The sequence below is a fragment of the Bufo bufo genome, chromosome 6 (assembly GCF_905171765.1).
Source record: "Bufo bufo chromosome 6, aBufBuf1.1, whole genome shotgun sequence".
Lineage (NCBI taxonomy): Eukaryota > Metazoa > Chordata > Amphibia > Anura > Bufonidae > Bufo > Bufo bufo.
The window spans coordinates 428,827,332-428,840,248 of record NC_053394.1 but is presented as its reverse complement, the minus strand read 5'-3'; the positions used below and the strand labels follow the sequence as shown (position 1 = coordinate 428,840,248).

Sequence of the window (12,917 nt, the reverse complement as noted above, 5' to 3'; positions counted from 1 at the left end):
CCCCAGCGCTAATCACCTGCACTCCCCCCCCCCCCCCCCCGCATGATCAAAGACTAAGGGGTTAATTCATCCTCACATCAGCACCGGAAAACTGCTGTCAAAAATGCGCAATTTTGGTAAACAAAATAGCAAAAAACTTTTTGTGACTTTTCGCCATTTTACGCGGCCCTTGCCTTTCTTGCATAACGTGGCCCGACAGATCCGCGACTACTTCAGGATCTGGAGCACTTACCTGCGCAAAAATGATGGAGCCGCGTCCCTCATAATAAACCTGGCGCATCTCGCACCACTGAAGTCTAGATCCAGACCGGCGCTAGAAAGTGTTCATCTTCTGGACAGCGCCCCCGCGGGAGATGTGAGGAATTACATCCACTAAGCGGGACACAGCAAGACTGGGGCTGAGCCGCCGTACCATCCGTAACCTGCGCACAGGAGAGGCGCTGTTCATGAAGGGTTAACCGCAATTTCTTAAAATAAAAATTATGGATTGTCCCTTTAAATAAGCGCTCCGGTAATTAAAAATAAAATAGTGGGAGATTTATCAGAACTGGAGCGAAGGAAAAGCAGCCGTCTAGTCGCCCATAGCAACCAATCAGATTCCAGCTTCCATTTTCCAGAGGAGCTGTGAGAAGTGAAAGCTGGGCTCTGATTGGCTGCTTTTCCTTCCCTCCCATTTTGATAAGTCCCCCATGAGGTGATCTCTGAGGAGGAAGCACTACAAGTCCCAGCACAGATAAGGCCTCCTAGATGCTGTGTCCTGTAAGCCTCCCCACCGCCTACAACTCTCACCACTAGCTGAACTACAAGCCTCATCATCTCGGCAGCGACCCTGAAACTGGAGAACTACAAGCTCCAGCAAGACAACCACCTATGATAGCATCTGCTGATATAAGCTGAGGGGGGACTACAACTCCCAGCAAGCCATTCTAGTGTCCGGCAGGCGTCGGGCATTTACCCTCTGGTCGCACCGGAGGGAGAACCACAACTCCCAGCATGTCTCGCCGATCTCTAGGAAGGCACTGAGTGCCACAGTCCAGAAGGTCTTCACCCTAGCCATGCTGGGAGTTGTAGTCCATGAACCAGGTATCATCAGGAGAACCCCAGCTAGTTACCGCAGGTCCCAGCAGCCACGCTGGGCGTTGTAGTTCTAGAGCATTCCAGTCCAAGGCAAAAATCCCCAGGGGGGAAGGTGTGACCACAAAGCGTGTGGAGGTGAGACATGTGGGCGTGGCTCCCAATTTATGCAAACGATGGGGGGGGGCGGGGGTGAGAGTTGTCAGCGAGCCCAGAGATGCTGCTGCCCCGGAGGCCGCTCGGCCGCTGCTCCTTCCTCTTCTTGCTGGCGGTTTCCTTTGACGTCCTGGGGCTCGGCCTCATCCTGGTCGGGGTGTTCGCGGAGCTGCAGCTGGACGGCCGGAGCTTCGGGGAGTTCCTCATCTACGGCGGCGGCATCGTGCTCTTCTTCAGCCTGCTGTGGTGGCTGGCCTGGTACGCCCTCAACCTGGAGGTGCCGCTGGAGGAGCTGAGCCGGGAGCCGCCGGGGTCCCCGGTCCGGAGGAACCTGGTGCAGCTGGCCCGGAAGGTGACCGAGAGCTTCTCCAAGAGGAGCCGCAGGAAAGCTGGAGGCGCCGTCCCGACTACGGCCGCCCTCAGCCTGACCACCGCTGCCGTCAGCCCAACCACCGCTGACTTCAGCCCGACCACCGCTGCCGTCAGCCCGACCACATTGAGCCCGACCACCGCTGCCGTCAGCCCGACCACATTGAGCCCGACCACCGCTGCCGTCAGCCCGACCACATTGAGCCCGACCACCGCTGACTTCAGCCCGACCACCGCTGCCGTCAGCCCGACCACATTGAGCCCGACCACCGCTGCCGTCAGCCCGACTACGGCCGCCCTCAGCCCGACCACATTCAGCCCGACCCTGGAGCTCAGTGCTGCCCCCTGCAGGAAGGTGAATGAGAACTTCTCCAAGAGGAGCCGGAGGAAAGCAGAAGGCGCCGTCCTCAGCCCGACCAGAGCCCTGGAGCTCAGCCCTGCCCCCTGCAGGGAGGTCGGCAGTGGTGCAGGAGGCCAGGGGATGGCGGACAGGATGGTGTGACCCTGCTGGAGGTGAGTCAGTCTGTGCCTGGGAAAGCTGGGTGACAAACAACATGGCCGCCTGATAATATTGGGGCTCAACAACCCCTCTGACAGTTGTAAAGGTGGACGTGTTGGTTGTCAGTCACTCAGCTTTCCTGCCTGAAAGGATGAGGAGGGATGGAATTGGGTGGGATCCAGGGACAGAGCGGTTCAGGGGCCACAGGGCCCCAGGGTTAGGTACCTGGCATGTGTCCTGTCTGCTTTCGGCCTCATGCACACGACCGTTGTGTGCATCCGTGGCTGTTGTGCCGTTTTCCGTTTTTTTTTCGCGGACCCATTGACTTTCAAATCTGAAAATGTACCGTTTTGCATCCGTGTTTCCTGTCCTATTTTTTTTTTTTTGTCGGACAACGGTTCATGGACCCATTCAAGTCAATGGGTCCGTGAAAGAACACGGATGCACACAAGATTGGCATCCATGTCCGTGATCTGTGTCCGTAGGTTACTTTCATACAGACGGATTCGAAGATCCGTCTGCATAAAAGCTTTTTCAGTTTGAATATAATTAGTGGCCAGTGTGCGGGCCCCCCCCCCCCTATTGTAATATCATTGGTGGCCAGTGTGTGGCCTCCCCCGCCCCCCCCCCCTATTGTAATATCATTGGTGGCCAGTGTGTGGCCTCCCCCGCCCCCCCCCCCCTATTGTAATATCATTGGTGGCCAGTGTGTGGCCTCCCCCGCCCCCCCCCCCCCCTATTGTAATATCATTGGTGGCCAGTGTGCGGCACCTGAGGGGTTAATTGTGCTGATCACAGCCCCCTGTAAGAGATCGGGTGCTGCCAGGCAGCAGGGGGCAGTCATGTACACAGTTCTCAGTATATTCTAACTTGAAGCGTCCCCATCACCATGGGAACGCCTCTGTGTTAGAATATACTGTCGGATCTGAGTTTCACGATGTAACTCAAATCCGATGGTATATTCTAACATAGAGGCGTTCCCATGGTGATGGGGACGCTTCAATTTAAAATATACCATCGGATTGGAGAAAACTCCGATCCTATGGTATATTAACTCCTGACTTTACATTGAAAGTCAATGGGGGACGGATCCGTTTGAAATTGCACCATATTGTGTCAACGTCAAACGGATCCGTCCACATTGACTTGCATTGTAATTCAGGACGGATCCGTTTGGCTCCGCGCGGCCAGGCGGACACCAAAACGACTTTTTTTTCATGTCCGTGGATCCTCCAAAAATCAAGGAAGACCCACGGAAGAAAAAACGGTCACGGATCACGAAATAACGGAACCCCGTTTTGCGGACCGTGAAAAAAATACGGTCGTGTGCATGAGGCCTAAAGGGAATGTTCACACTGAGGTTTTTTTTTCTGTGCTGAAAAAAACCTGATGCAGAATCCACTTCAAAATCCAATTTTTTTTTTTTATTCTGACCTTTTCATTGGGAGCTCCGACTGCCAAATGGACGTTGACCGGCAGCTGCCCCTGAAGGGCGAGCTTTTTTGGGTGCGGAATGTAGCCTTCTAGGAACACTCCAGGGAAAGGCCCTGTAAACTGTACTGTGTGGTCTGAGGGGGTGGAGCACGACACAGGGGTCCTCTTTCTGGTGGTCATGCTCCGCCCCCTCCAGTCCTGCACTACGTATGCTTTATTAGGGCTCTTTCACACTTCCGTTGTTCTTGTCTTCCGGCATAGAGTTCCGTCGTCGGGGCTCTATGCCGGAAGAATCCTGATCAGTTTTATCCTAAGGCATTCTGAATGGAGAGAAATCCGTTCAGGATGCATCAGGATGTCTTCAGTTCCGGACCGGAACGTTTTTTGGCCGGAGAAAATACCGCAGCATGCTGCGCTTTTTGCTCCGGTCAAAAATCCTGAAGACTTGCCGCAAGGCCGGATCCGGAATTAATGCCCATTGAAAGGCATTGATCCGGATCCGGCCTTAAGCTAAACGTCGTTTCGGCGCATTACCGGATCCGACATTTAGCTTTTTCTGAATGGTTACCATGGCTGCCGGGACGCTAAAGTCCTGGCAGCCATGGTAAAGTGGAGCGGGGGAGCAGTGTACTTACCGTCCGTGCGGCTCCCCGGGCGCTCCAGAGTGACGTCAGGGCGCCCCACGCGCATGGGTGACGTGATCACATGGACACGTCATCCATGCGCATGGGGCGCTCTGACGTCATCCTGGAGCGCCCCGGGAGCCGCACGGACTGTAAGTATACTGCTCCTCCGCTCCCCACTACTACTATGGCAACCAGGACTTTAATAGCGTCCTGGCTGCCATAGTAAGGCCTATTGCACACGACCGTATGGCTTTTTCAGTGTTTTGCGATCCGTTTTTCATGGATCCGTTGTTCCGTTTTTTGTTTCCGTTGTGTTTCTGTTCCGTTTTTCCGTTCCGTTTTTCCGTATGGCATATACAGTATACAGTAATTACATAGATAAAATTGGGCTGGGCATAACATTTTCAATAGATGGTTCAGCAAAAAACGGAACGGAAGACATACGGATGCATTTCCGTATGTGTTCCGTTTTTTTGCGGACCCATTGACTTGAATGGAGCCACGGACTGTGATTTGCGGGCAATAATAGGACATGTTCTATGTTAAAACGGAACGGAAATACGGAAACGGAATGCATACGGAGTACATTCCGTTTTTTTTGCGGACCCATTGAAATGAATGGTTCCGTATACGGACCGTATACGGAACGCAAAAAACGTCCAGAAAACGGGAAAAAAAAACGTCCGTGTGCAATAGGCCTAACACTGAAAGCATTTGGAAGACGGTTCCGTCTTCAAATGCTTTCAGTTCACTTGCGTTTTTCCGGATCCGGCGTGTAATTCCGGCAAGTGGAGTGCACGCCGGATCCGCACAACGCAAGTGTGAAAGAGGTAGTTATTAAACTTGATCGGCAAGCAGTGCTTAAAGGGGTAATCTGACTATGGAGGAGGGGGAGGGGTGGAGGCAGACTCTGGGACTATTGGGGGGGGGTGTGGAGGGAGGGGTGGAGGCAGACTCTGGGACTATTGGGGGGGGGTGTGGAGGGAGGGGTGGAGGCAGACTCTGGGACTATTGGGGGGGAGGGAGGGGTGGAGGCAGACTCTGGGACTATTGGGGGGGAGGGAGGGGTGGAGGCAGACTCTGGGACTATTGGGGGGGAGGGAGGGGTGGAGGCAGACTCTGGGACTATTGGGAGGGAGGGGTGGAGGCAGACTCTGGGACTATTGGGGGGGGGGGGGGGGTGTGGGGGGAGTGGTGGAGGCAGACTCTGGGACTATTGGGGGGAGGGGGGGGAGTGGTGGAGGCAGACTCTGGGACTATTGGGTGGGGGGAGGGGTGGAGGCAGACTCTGGGACTATTGGGGAGGGAGGGGTGGAGGCAGACTCTGGGACTATTGGGGAGGGAGGGGTGGAGGCAGACTCTGGGACTATTGGGGGGGGCGTGTGGGGGGAGTGGTGGAGGCAGACTCTGGGACTATTGGGGAGGGAGGGGTGGAGGCAGACTCTGGGACTATTGGGGGGGGCGTGAGGGGGGAGTGGTGGAGGCAGACTCCGGGACTATTGGGGAGGGAGGGGTGGAGGCAGACTCTGGGACTATTGGGGGGGGCGGGTGGGGGGGGGGGTGGAGGCAGACTCTGGGACTATTGGGGAGGGAGGGGTGGAGGCAGACTCTGGGACTATTGGGGGGGGGCGTGTGGGGGGAGTGGTGGAGGCAGACTCTGGGACTATTGGGGGGGGGGGGAGTGGTGGAGGCAGACTCTGGGACTATTGGGGGGGGGGGAGTGGTGGAGGCAGACTCTGGGACTATTGGGGGGGAGGGAGGGGTGGAGGCAGACTCTGGGACTATTGGGGGGGAGGGGTGGAGGCAGACTCTGGGACTATTGGGGGGGGGGGTGGGGGCAGACTCTGGGATTTTGGGGGGGAGGGAGGGGTGGAGGCAGACTCTGGGACTATTGGGGGGGAGGGAGGGGTAGAGGCAGACTCTGGGACTATTGGGGGGGAGGGAGGGGTGGAGGCAGACTCTGGGACTATTGGGGGGGGGGGAGGGGTGGAGGCAGACTCTGGGACTATTGGGGGGGGGGGGGGGGTGGAGGCAGACTCTGGGACTATGGGGGGGGAGGGAGGGGTGGAGGCAGACTCTGGGACTATTGGGGGGGAGGGAGGGGTGGAGGCAGACTCTGGGACTATTGGGGGGGAGGGAGGGGTGGAGGCAGACTCTGGGACTATTGGGGGGGAGGGAGGGGTGGAGGCAGACTCTGGGACTATTGGGGGGGAGGGAGGGGTGGAGGCAGACTCTGGGACTATTGGGGGGGAGGGAGGGGTGGAGGCAGACTCTGGGACTATTGGGGGGGGAGGGTTGGGGTGGAGGCAGACTCTGGGACTATTGGGGGGGAGGGAGGGGTGGAGGCAGACTCTGGGACTATTGGGGGGGGGGGGGGGGTGGAGGCAGACTCTGGGACTATTGGGGGGGAGGGAGTGGTGGAGGCAGACTCTGGGACTATTGGGGGGGAGGGAGGGGTGGAGGCAGACTCTGGGACTATTGGGGGGGAGGGAGGGGTGGAGGCAGACTCTGGGACTATTGGGGGGGAGGGGTGGAGGCAGACTCTGGGACTATTGGGGGGGGGGGGGGGGGGGAGACTCTGGGACTATTTGGAGATGGGGTTAAAGTGGTGTGTCTGATGGGTGGGGGCGACCGCTGGGTCCTGTGTCCTCCATTAGTCTGAGCTCAGCCGGAGTTCACCAGATGCTGCCGGATCCCATTGACTACAGTGGGATCCAAATGCCGGGTTTCGGCCAGACAATGGGGTCTGGGTGTAAATGGCAGCACACGGCTGTGCCCGATCTGGTGCACTCTGCACGACAATCGGAGACAGCCGCGCTGCCCATTCAGATGGCTGTGTCCTATTCGCGTCCGTTTTGCAGACTAGGCATTTCCCTCATCGGGTAGGACGTACCGATCCGGAACGCACACGGTCGGTATCAGTGTATTGCAGATCCACTAAAATGGCTACAGCCGTGTCCATGAGGCTGAAACGGTGGGACGCTGTGCACAGGCAGAGTTCTCCTTTAAAGGGATTTCCAGAAATAGAAAAGCGTGAGCGCTTCCAGAACAGCACCACGTCCGGCCACAGGCCGTGCCTGGCATTGCAGCTCGACCACATTTACTGAGTTGTAATACTAGCCGCGGCCCATGGACAGGTGTGCCCGCTCCTCTGAATGGTTACCCGATGGGAAGCTTATTATAGGGGCACACGCCTCCCTCTGGACCAGTGGCGCCAGTCAGATACACCCCTCATCCTAAGGCTACATGCACACATATGTTTGTTTCCGTGTCCATTCCGTTTTTTTGCGGAAAGGATGCAGACCCATTCATTTCAATGGGTCCGCAAAAAAATGCGGACAGCACACCGTGTACTATCCGCATCCGTATGTCCGGTCCGTAGCCCCGCAAAAAATAAATAAAAAAGTCCTATTCTTAAACTATACTTTTGTAAAAAGTGACTATAACCGGCAATTACATTTCTATACAAGTTTGTGTCAGAATTTATTGTTCTACATGTCTTTGATAAAAAATAAATCCAATAAGTGTATATTTATTGGTTTGCGCAAAAGTTATAGCGTTTAAAAACTATGGTACAAAAATGTGAATTTCCGCTTCTTGAAGCAGCTCTGACTTTCTGAGAACCTGTCATGTTTCCTGAGGTTCTGCAATGCCCAGACAGTACAAACACCCCACAAATGACCCCATTTCGGAAAGTAGACACCCTAAAGTATTCGCGGGGGGGCATGGTGAGTTCATGTATGATTAAAAAAAATTTCACAAGTTAGTGGAAAATGACACTTTCAGAGAAAAAAAAATAATACTAAAGTTTCCATTTCTGCTAACTTCTGGGAAAAAAAAAAAACTCCCACGGACTCACTATGCCCCTCAGTGAATACCTTGGGGTGTCTACTTTCCCAAATGGGGTCATTTGTGGGGTGTGTTTACTGTTCTGGTATTTTGGGCTAAATTGGGAGCAACCCTGTAAAGCCTAAAGGTACTCGTTGGACTTTCGGCCCCTTTGCCCACCTAAGCTGCAAAAAAGTGTCACACATCTGGTATCGCCGTACTCAGGAGAAGTAGGGCAATGTGTTTTGGGGTGTCTTTTTACGTATACCCATGCTGGGTGAGAGAAATATATGTAAAAAGACACCCCAGAACACATTGCCCAACTTCTCCTGAGTACGGAGATACCACATGTGTGACACTTTTTTGCAGCCTAGGTGGGCAAAGGGGCCCACATTCCAATGACTACCTTTTAGGATTTCACCGGTCATTTTTTACGCATTTGGATTCCAAACTACTTACCACACATTAGGGCCCCTAGAATGCCAGGGCAGTAGAACTACCCCACAAGTGACCCCATTTTGGAAAGAAGACACCCCAAGGTATTCCGTGAGGGGCATGGCAAGTTACTAGAATATTTTTTTTTTTGGCACAAGTTAGTGGAAAATGATATTTTTTATTATTTTTTTTTCCTTACAAAGTCTCATATTCCACTAACTTGTGACAGAAATGTTTAAAATTAAATTTTTTTGTCACTGCGGTGGGGCGGACTGAACGCAAGTGTGCGCACAAGATCAGGCCCGATCGGGCGAACACTGCGTTTTTTGGAGAGCCTAAGGTGACCCTAATGTACTGATATAGATCTGATTGCGATCAGTCTTGATCACTTACAGATACTATATAATACTAGTGCTGATTAGCGACAGCGATGACGCTAATCAGTGACTGCGGTGCGGTGGGTGCCAACTACCTAACAAGTGGCTAACTAACTGGCGGCGATAAGGGACCCTTAGGCCCCATTCACACGTCCGCAATTCTGTTCCGCATTTTGCGGAACATAATTGCGGACCCATTCATTTCTATGGGGACAGACTTTGTCCCGCTTGGATCCGGAATTGCGGATCTGCACTTCCGTTCCACAAAAATATAGAACATGCCCCAAAGGCATTTTCTATATAGTTCTGGCAATGTGCGGATCCGCAAAATCCGGAAAGCACATTGCCGGTGTCCGTGTTTTGCGGATCCGCAAAACACATACGGACGTCTGAATGGGAAAAAAAACGACATAGACAAAGTGCCATTGGTAAATCGGGCTGATGGTCTTTTTTTTTTTTTTTTTTTTTTTTATCGGCCCAGCCCTACCCAGAGGCTCTGAAAAAAACTGCAAACTAGACATTCAGAACCGCTAAATATACAGTTTCTATCTCAGTCCAAGTGCTTTATTCACATTCATTAGGTCAGTACTTCCCTGCAATGTCCTCCACGATCCTGGGGCAGTTTTTGACTTCTCCTGTAATTTCTATATGCAGTGGATGGGAGCTAGTGTGCACCCACCAGCTCTGGGAAAACTGCAAACTAGATATTCAGAAAGAACAGCTAAATAGACAGTTTCCATCTCGACCCAAGTGCTTTATTCACATTCATTAGGTCAGTACTTCTCTGTAATGTCCTCCACGATCTGGGGCCATTTCTGAGTTAGTGAAAGAAGTTTAGGAAGCAGATTCTCCTCTACTTTTTATGTGCAGTGGATGGGAGCTAGTCTGCACCCACCAGCTCTGGGAGAACTGCAAACTAGAGACCCAGCGTACAGAAGAGAAAACACGGTGTACTATTAATCAATGTAAAGTTTGTTGAAAACTGTTAAGGGGTTGGCAACCTTTTGTCAGGCTTTTAACCCCCCCTTTCCCTTCCCAGGAAGACCTGCAAAGGGAAGCATACTTACCTGCTGCCTCGCTTACATCCGCTTTGAGACTGCTGCAGCCAATCACTGACCAACTGACATGACACAAAGAGAGCCGGTCACCTCTGTGGCTGCTGCAATGTCAAAGTGCGTGTTGACAGTGGGGGGGCAGGTAAGTATGCCTCCCTGGCCAACCCCTTTAAGTCTGTTGTGCCACGCTAATCGTTGTATATTTGTTCCCCTCTTCAGCTTATGGAGATGAAGAACATTTCAGGAAGCTTGAATGTCCGACCCGTTTCCAGTGTGACCAGATCCTCCAAGGCGTCCATCCTCTTCCCGGATTCTCCCACCAAGGCACCGCCGCCCTTTTACCGGGTGGATGTGAATGAGGCTGGAGGGACATTTTATACGATGAACACTATTTATTGCTGCGCACCGGTTAGCGTCTTTTATTTTTTCTCTCCCTCCCCCGTTATAATGGGGACTGTTTCTTTTTGTTTTTTTATATCACTCCAGTGGAGCAGATGGCGTCACTTATGGGAGAAAGGGGGTCAAATTATAATTTTGTTGTTGTCCTTTTTACATCATGTATATATCTGTGTAATGACTGATTTGCTGTTTACTTTGACTTTTGGATTTTACTAAGATTTCAATATATATATAAAAAAAAAATATATATATGGTTTTCCTGTGTTTTATGGGACGTGAGGATCAGGCTCGCAGGGTATTCGCCAAACAGAATTCATCAATGTTTTTTTATTTATTTTGTTTCTCACACTCAAAATGCAATAAACATTTCTGAATAAAGCAGGAATTCTTGCCTCTTGTCATACAGAATGTTTTTGGGTTTGCTTGTTCTTATATTGTTTTGTATGATAGTGCCCCCTTGGTGCCCCCTGTACAGCTTCACCCAGTCCATGTTGCCACGATGAATGGAGCTGACTCTAAATACAGATCTGCTCCGGGCTGTTAGGTGGCGCGGACGCCATCACGTCACTACAACGCACCTGCCTGTGCCAACCTTCACAGGGTAAATGGTGGAGCTCTGAGCTGACCTCTACCTGCTGCTCCATTGTATTCAACAGTTTCGGCACTGGCCTTGGATGGAAATAGCGGCTGGACTGGGGATTTACCCAGTTGGTGGCGAGCTCTGCCTCTAACTAATGTCTAGTCGCCATTGACTTCAGCATCTGAGGGGTTATGTGACGGGATTAGAGCTCTCTCCAATCCCAGTGCCTGCGGGTGGCTCAGCTCTATGATATGGCGCTGTGTGTAGGTCAGATTGGGACTCGTCGCTGGATATGGCTTTTGAATTCTGGAGATCAAAAAAAATATATTGCATTAAAGGGCTTCTGTCACCCCACTAAAGTCGTTTTTTTTTTGTTTGTTTTTTGTGTACTTATAATCCCTATACTGCGATATATGAATACATAATGTTATTAATCATTTTGGTTCAGTAGTTAATTTAAAAAAAATGACTTTTATAACATGTAAATTACCTGTCTACCAGCAAGTAGGGCGGTTACTTGCTGGTAGCAGCCGCATCCTCCTCTAATAATGACGCCCCCCCCCCCCCCCCCCCCCCCCCCCCCCCCCCCCCCGCATGTTGATTGACAGGGCCAGCGGACGCGCTCGTCCTCTGGCTGGCCCTGTCTGCGTTCAAGATCTGGCGCCTGCGCCGTACCTGTCTTCAGTCGGCACAGGCGCACTAAGAGGGAGGACGCTCGCTCGGCCGCTCCTTCCTCAGTGCGCCTGCGCCGGGTGTAGATGGCCGCCATCGTTTTCCGCTGCTGTGATGAACTTGAAAAAAATCTATCAGATCTGCTAAAATCTGAAATAAAAGGAAGAAAAACATGATAAGTAAAATATTTGACACCATAGGTGATCACACTACCAGAGTGCCGAATACATAAGACTAATCCACAGGAGGAAAGGGTCCCAAAAGCATATTACATTATATTCCATTAGAATTCGACATTTAGGCCCTGTGGTTTGAGGGTCTGAAGACGATGTATCCAACGTAGTTCCCTTTGTTTAAGGGTCAAGGTGCGATCACCACCTCGTATGAACTTGCTAATCATTTGTTCATATCGAGCAGGTAAACATTCAGGGTTCTGTACAATCCTCTTCACACGTAGCAATTGGCTACGCGGTAGGGATTCTATGGTAGGTCTGGGATGACAGCTTTCATAGTGAAACAAGGTGTTACAGTCAGTCGGCTTGGTGAAAATGTCTGTGGACAATCCATCACCAACAATAGACACCATCGTGTCCAGGAACTGTACCTGTTTGTCAGAATGTGTGAGTGTAAAGGCAATTTCACTGTCCAACCCATTCAGGAAGCCATGGAATTGCTCTAAAGACTCTAAATCTCCCTGCCAGATGAGGAAGACGTTGTCTATGTACCGCCACCACCCCAGCACTTTGCTGAAGTGGTGGGACACATAGACAAGGTCCTCCTCAAGAGCCGCCATGAAGACATTTGTGTACCTGGGCACCACATTTGACCCCATGGCGGTCCCACGTAATTGCAAGAAGAACTGATCCCCGAACATAAAGTAATTATGTCTCAGGACCAGATTCAGTAGTTCAATGATAAAATCACAACATTCTGTCGAAAAGTCACTATACTCCAAACATCTCCTGACCGCATTTACTCCCCGTACATGGTCTATCGAGGTGTAAAGGCTGGTGACATCAAACGATGCCACCAGACATTTATCAGGTAATTTCACAGCAGAGATTCTAGTCCAAAAATCCTCTATATCCCTGATATAGGATTTGGTGTTAGTGTCGTACGTGCGAAGTATGCGGTCAAGGAAGATGGAAATATGCGAACAAACAGAGTCAATACCCGACACGATGGGTCGCCCAAGGGGATTCGTCAGAGACTTATGTATCTTAGGTAGCACATAAATAATTGGCGTGCGTGGACATTCTATCAATAAAAAGGAATGTAACCCTTCATCGATGATGCCCTGATCATGTGCCAAATCCAATACATTTTTGATTTTCTTAATATATTCAAATTTGGGGTCACCAGACAGTTCCCTGTATACACTTTGGTCGCTCAGCTGTCTCCTGATTTCTCCCA

General features: G+C 51.7%; 1 protein-coding gene across 3 annotated transcripts; it reads left to right on the top strand.

Moving 5' to 3' along the window:
• The first annotated feature begins 1,274 nt into the window (after positions 1-1,274).
• LOC121003983 (transmembrane protein 238-like) lies at positions 1,275-10,557 on the top strand. Of its 3 annotated transcripts, none has more exons than XM_040435980.1 (3): positions 1,275-1,667; positions 1,761-2,112; positions 10,073-10,557. In XM_040435980.1, exons 1-2 carry the CDS (start codon positions 1,292-1,294, stop codon positions 2,099-2,101), a joined length of 717 nt encoding a protein of 238 aa, XP_040291914.1. In that variant the 5' UTR covers positions 1,275-1,291; the 3' UTR covers positions 2,102-2,112; positions 10,073-10,557. The 3 variants fall into 3 exon arrangements, with proteins under 3 accessions (XP_040291914.1, XP_040291913.1, XP_040291912.1); XM_040435979.1 differs by having other exon boundaries at positions 1,275-1,725; positions 1,777-2,112; XM_040435978.1 differs by having other exon boundaries at positions 1,275-2,112.
• Positions 10,558-12,917: the final 2,360 nt, after the last annotated feature.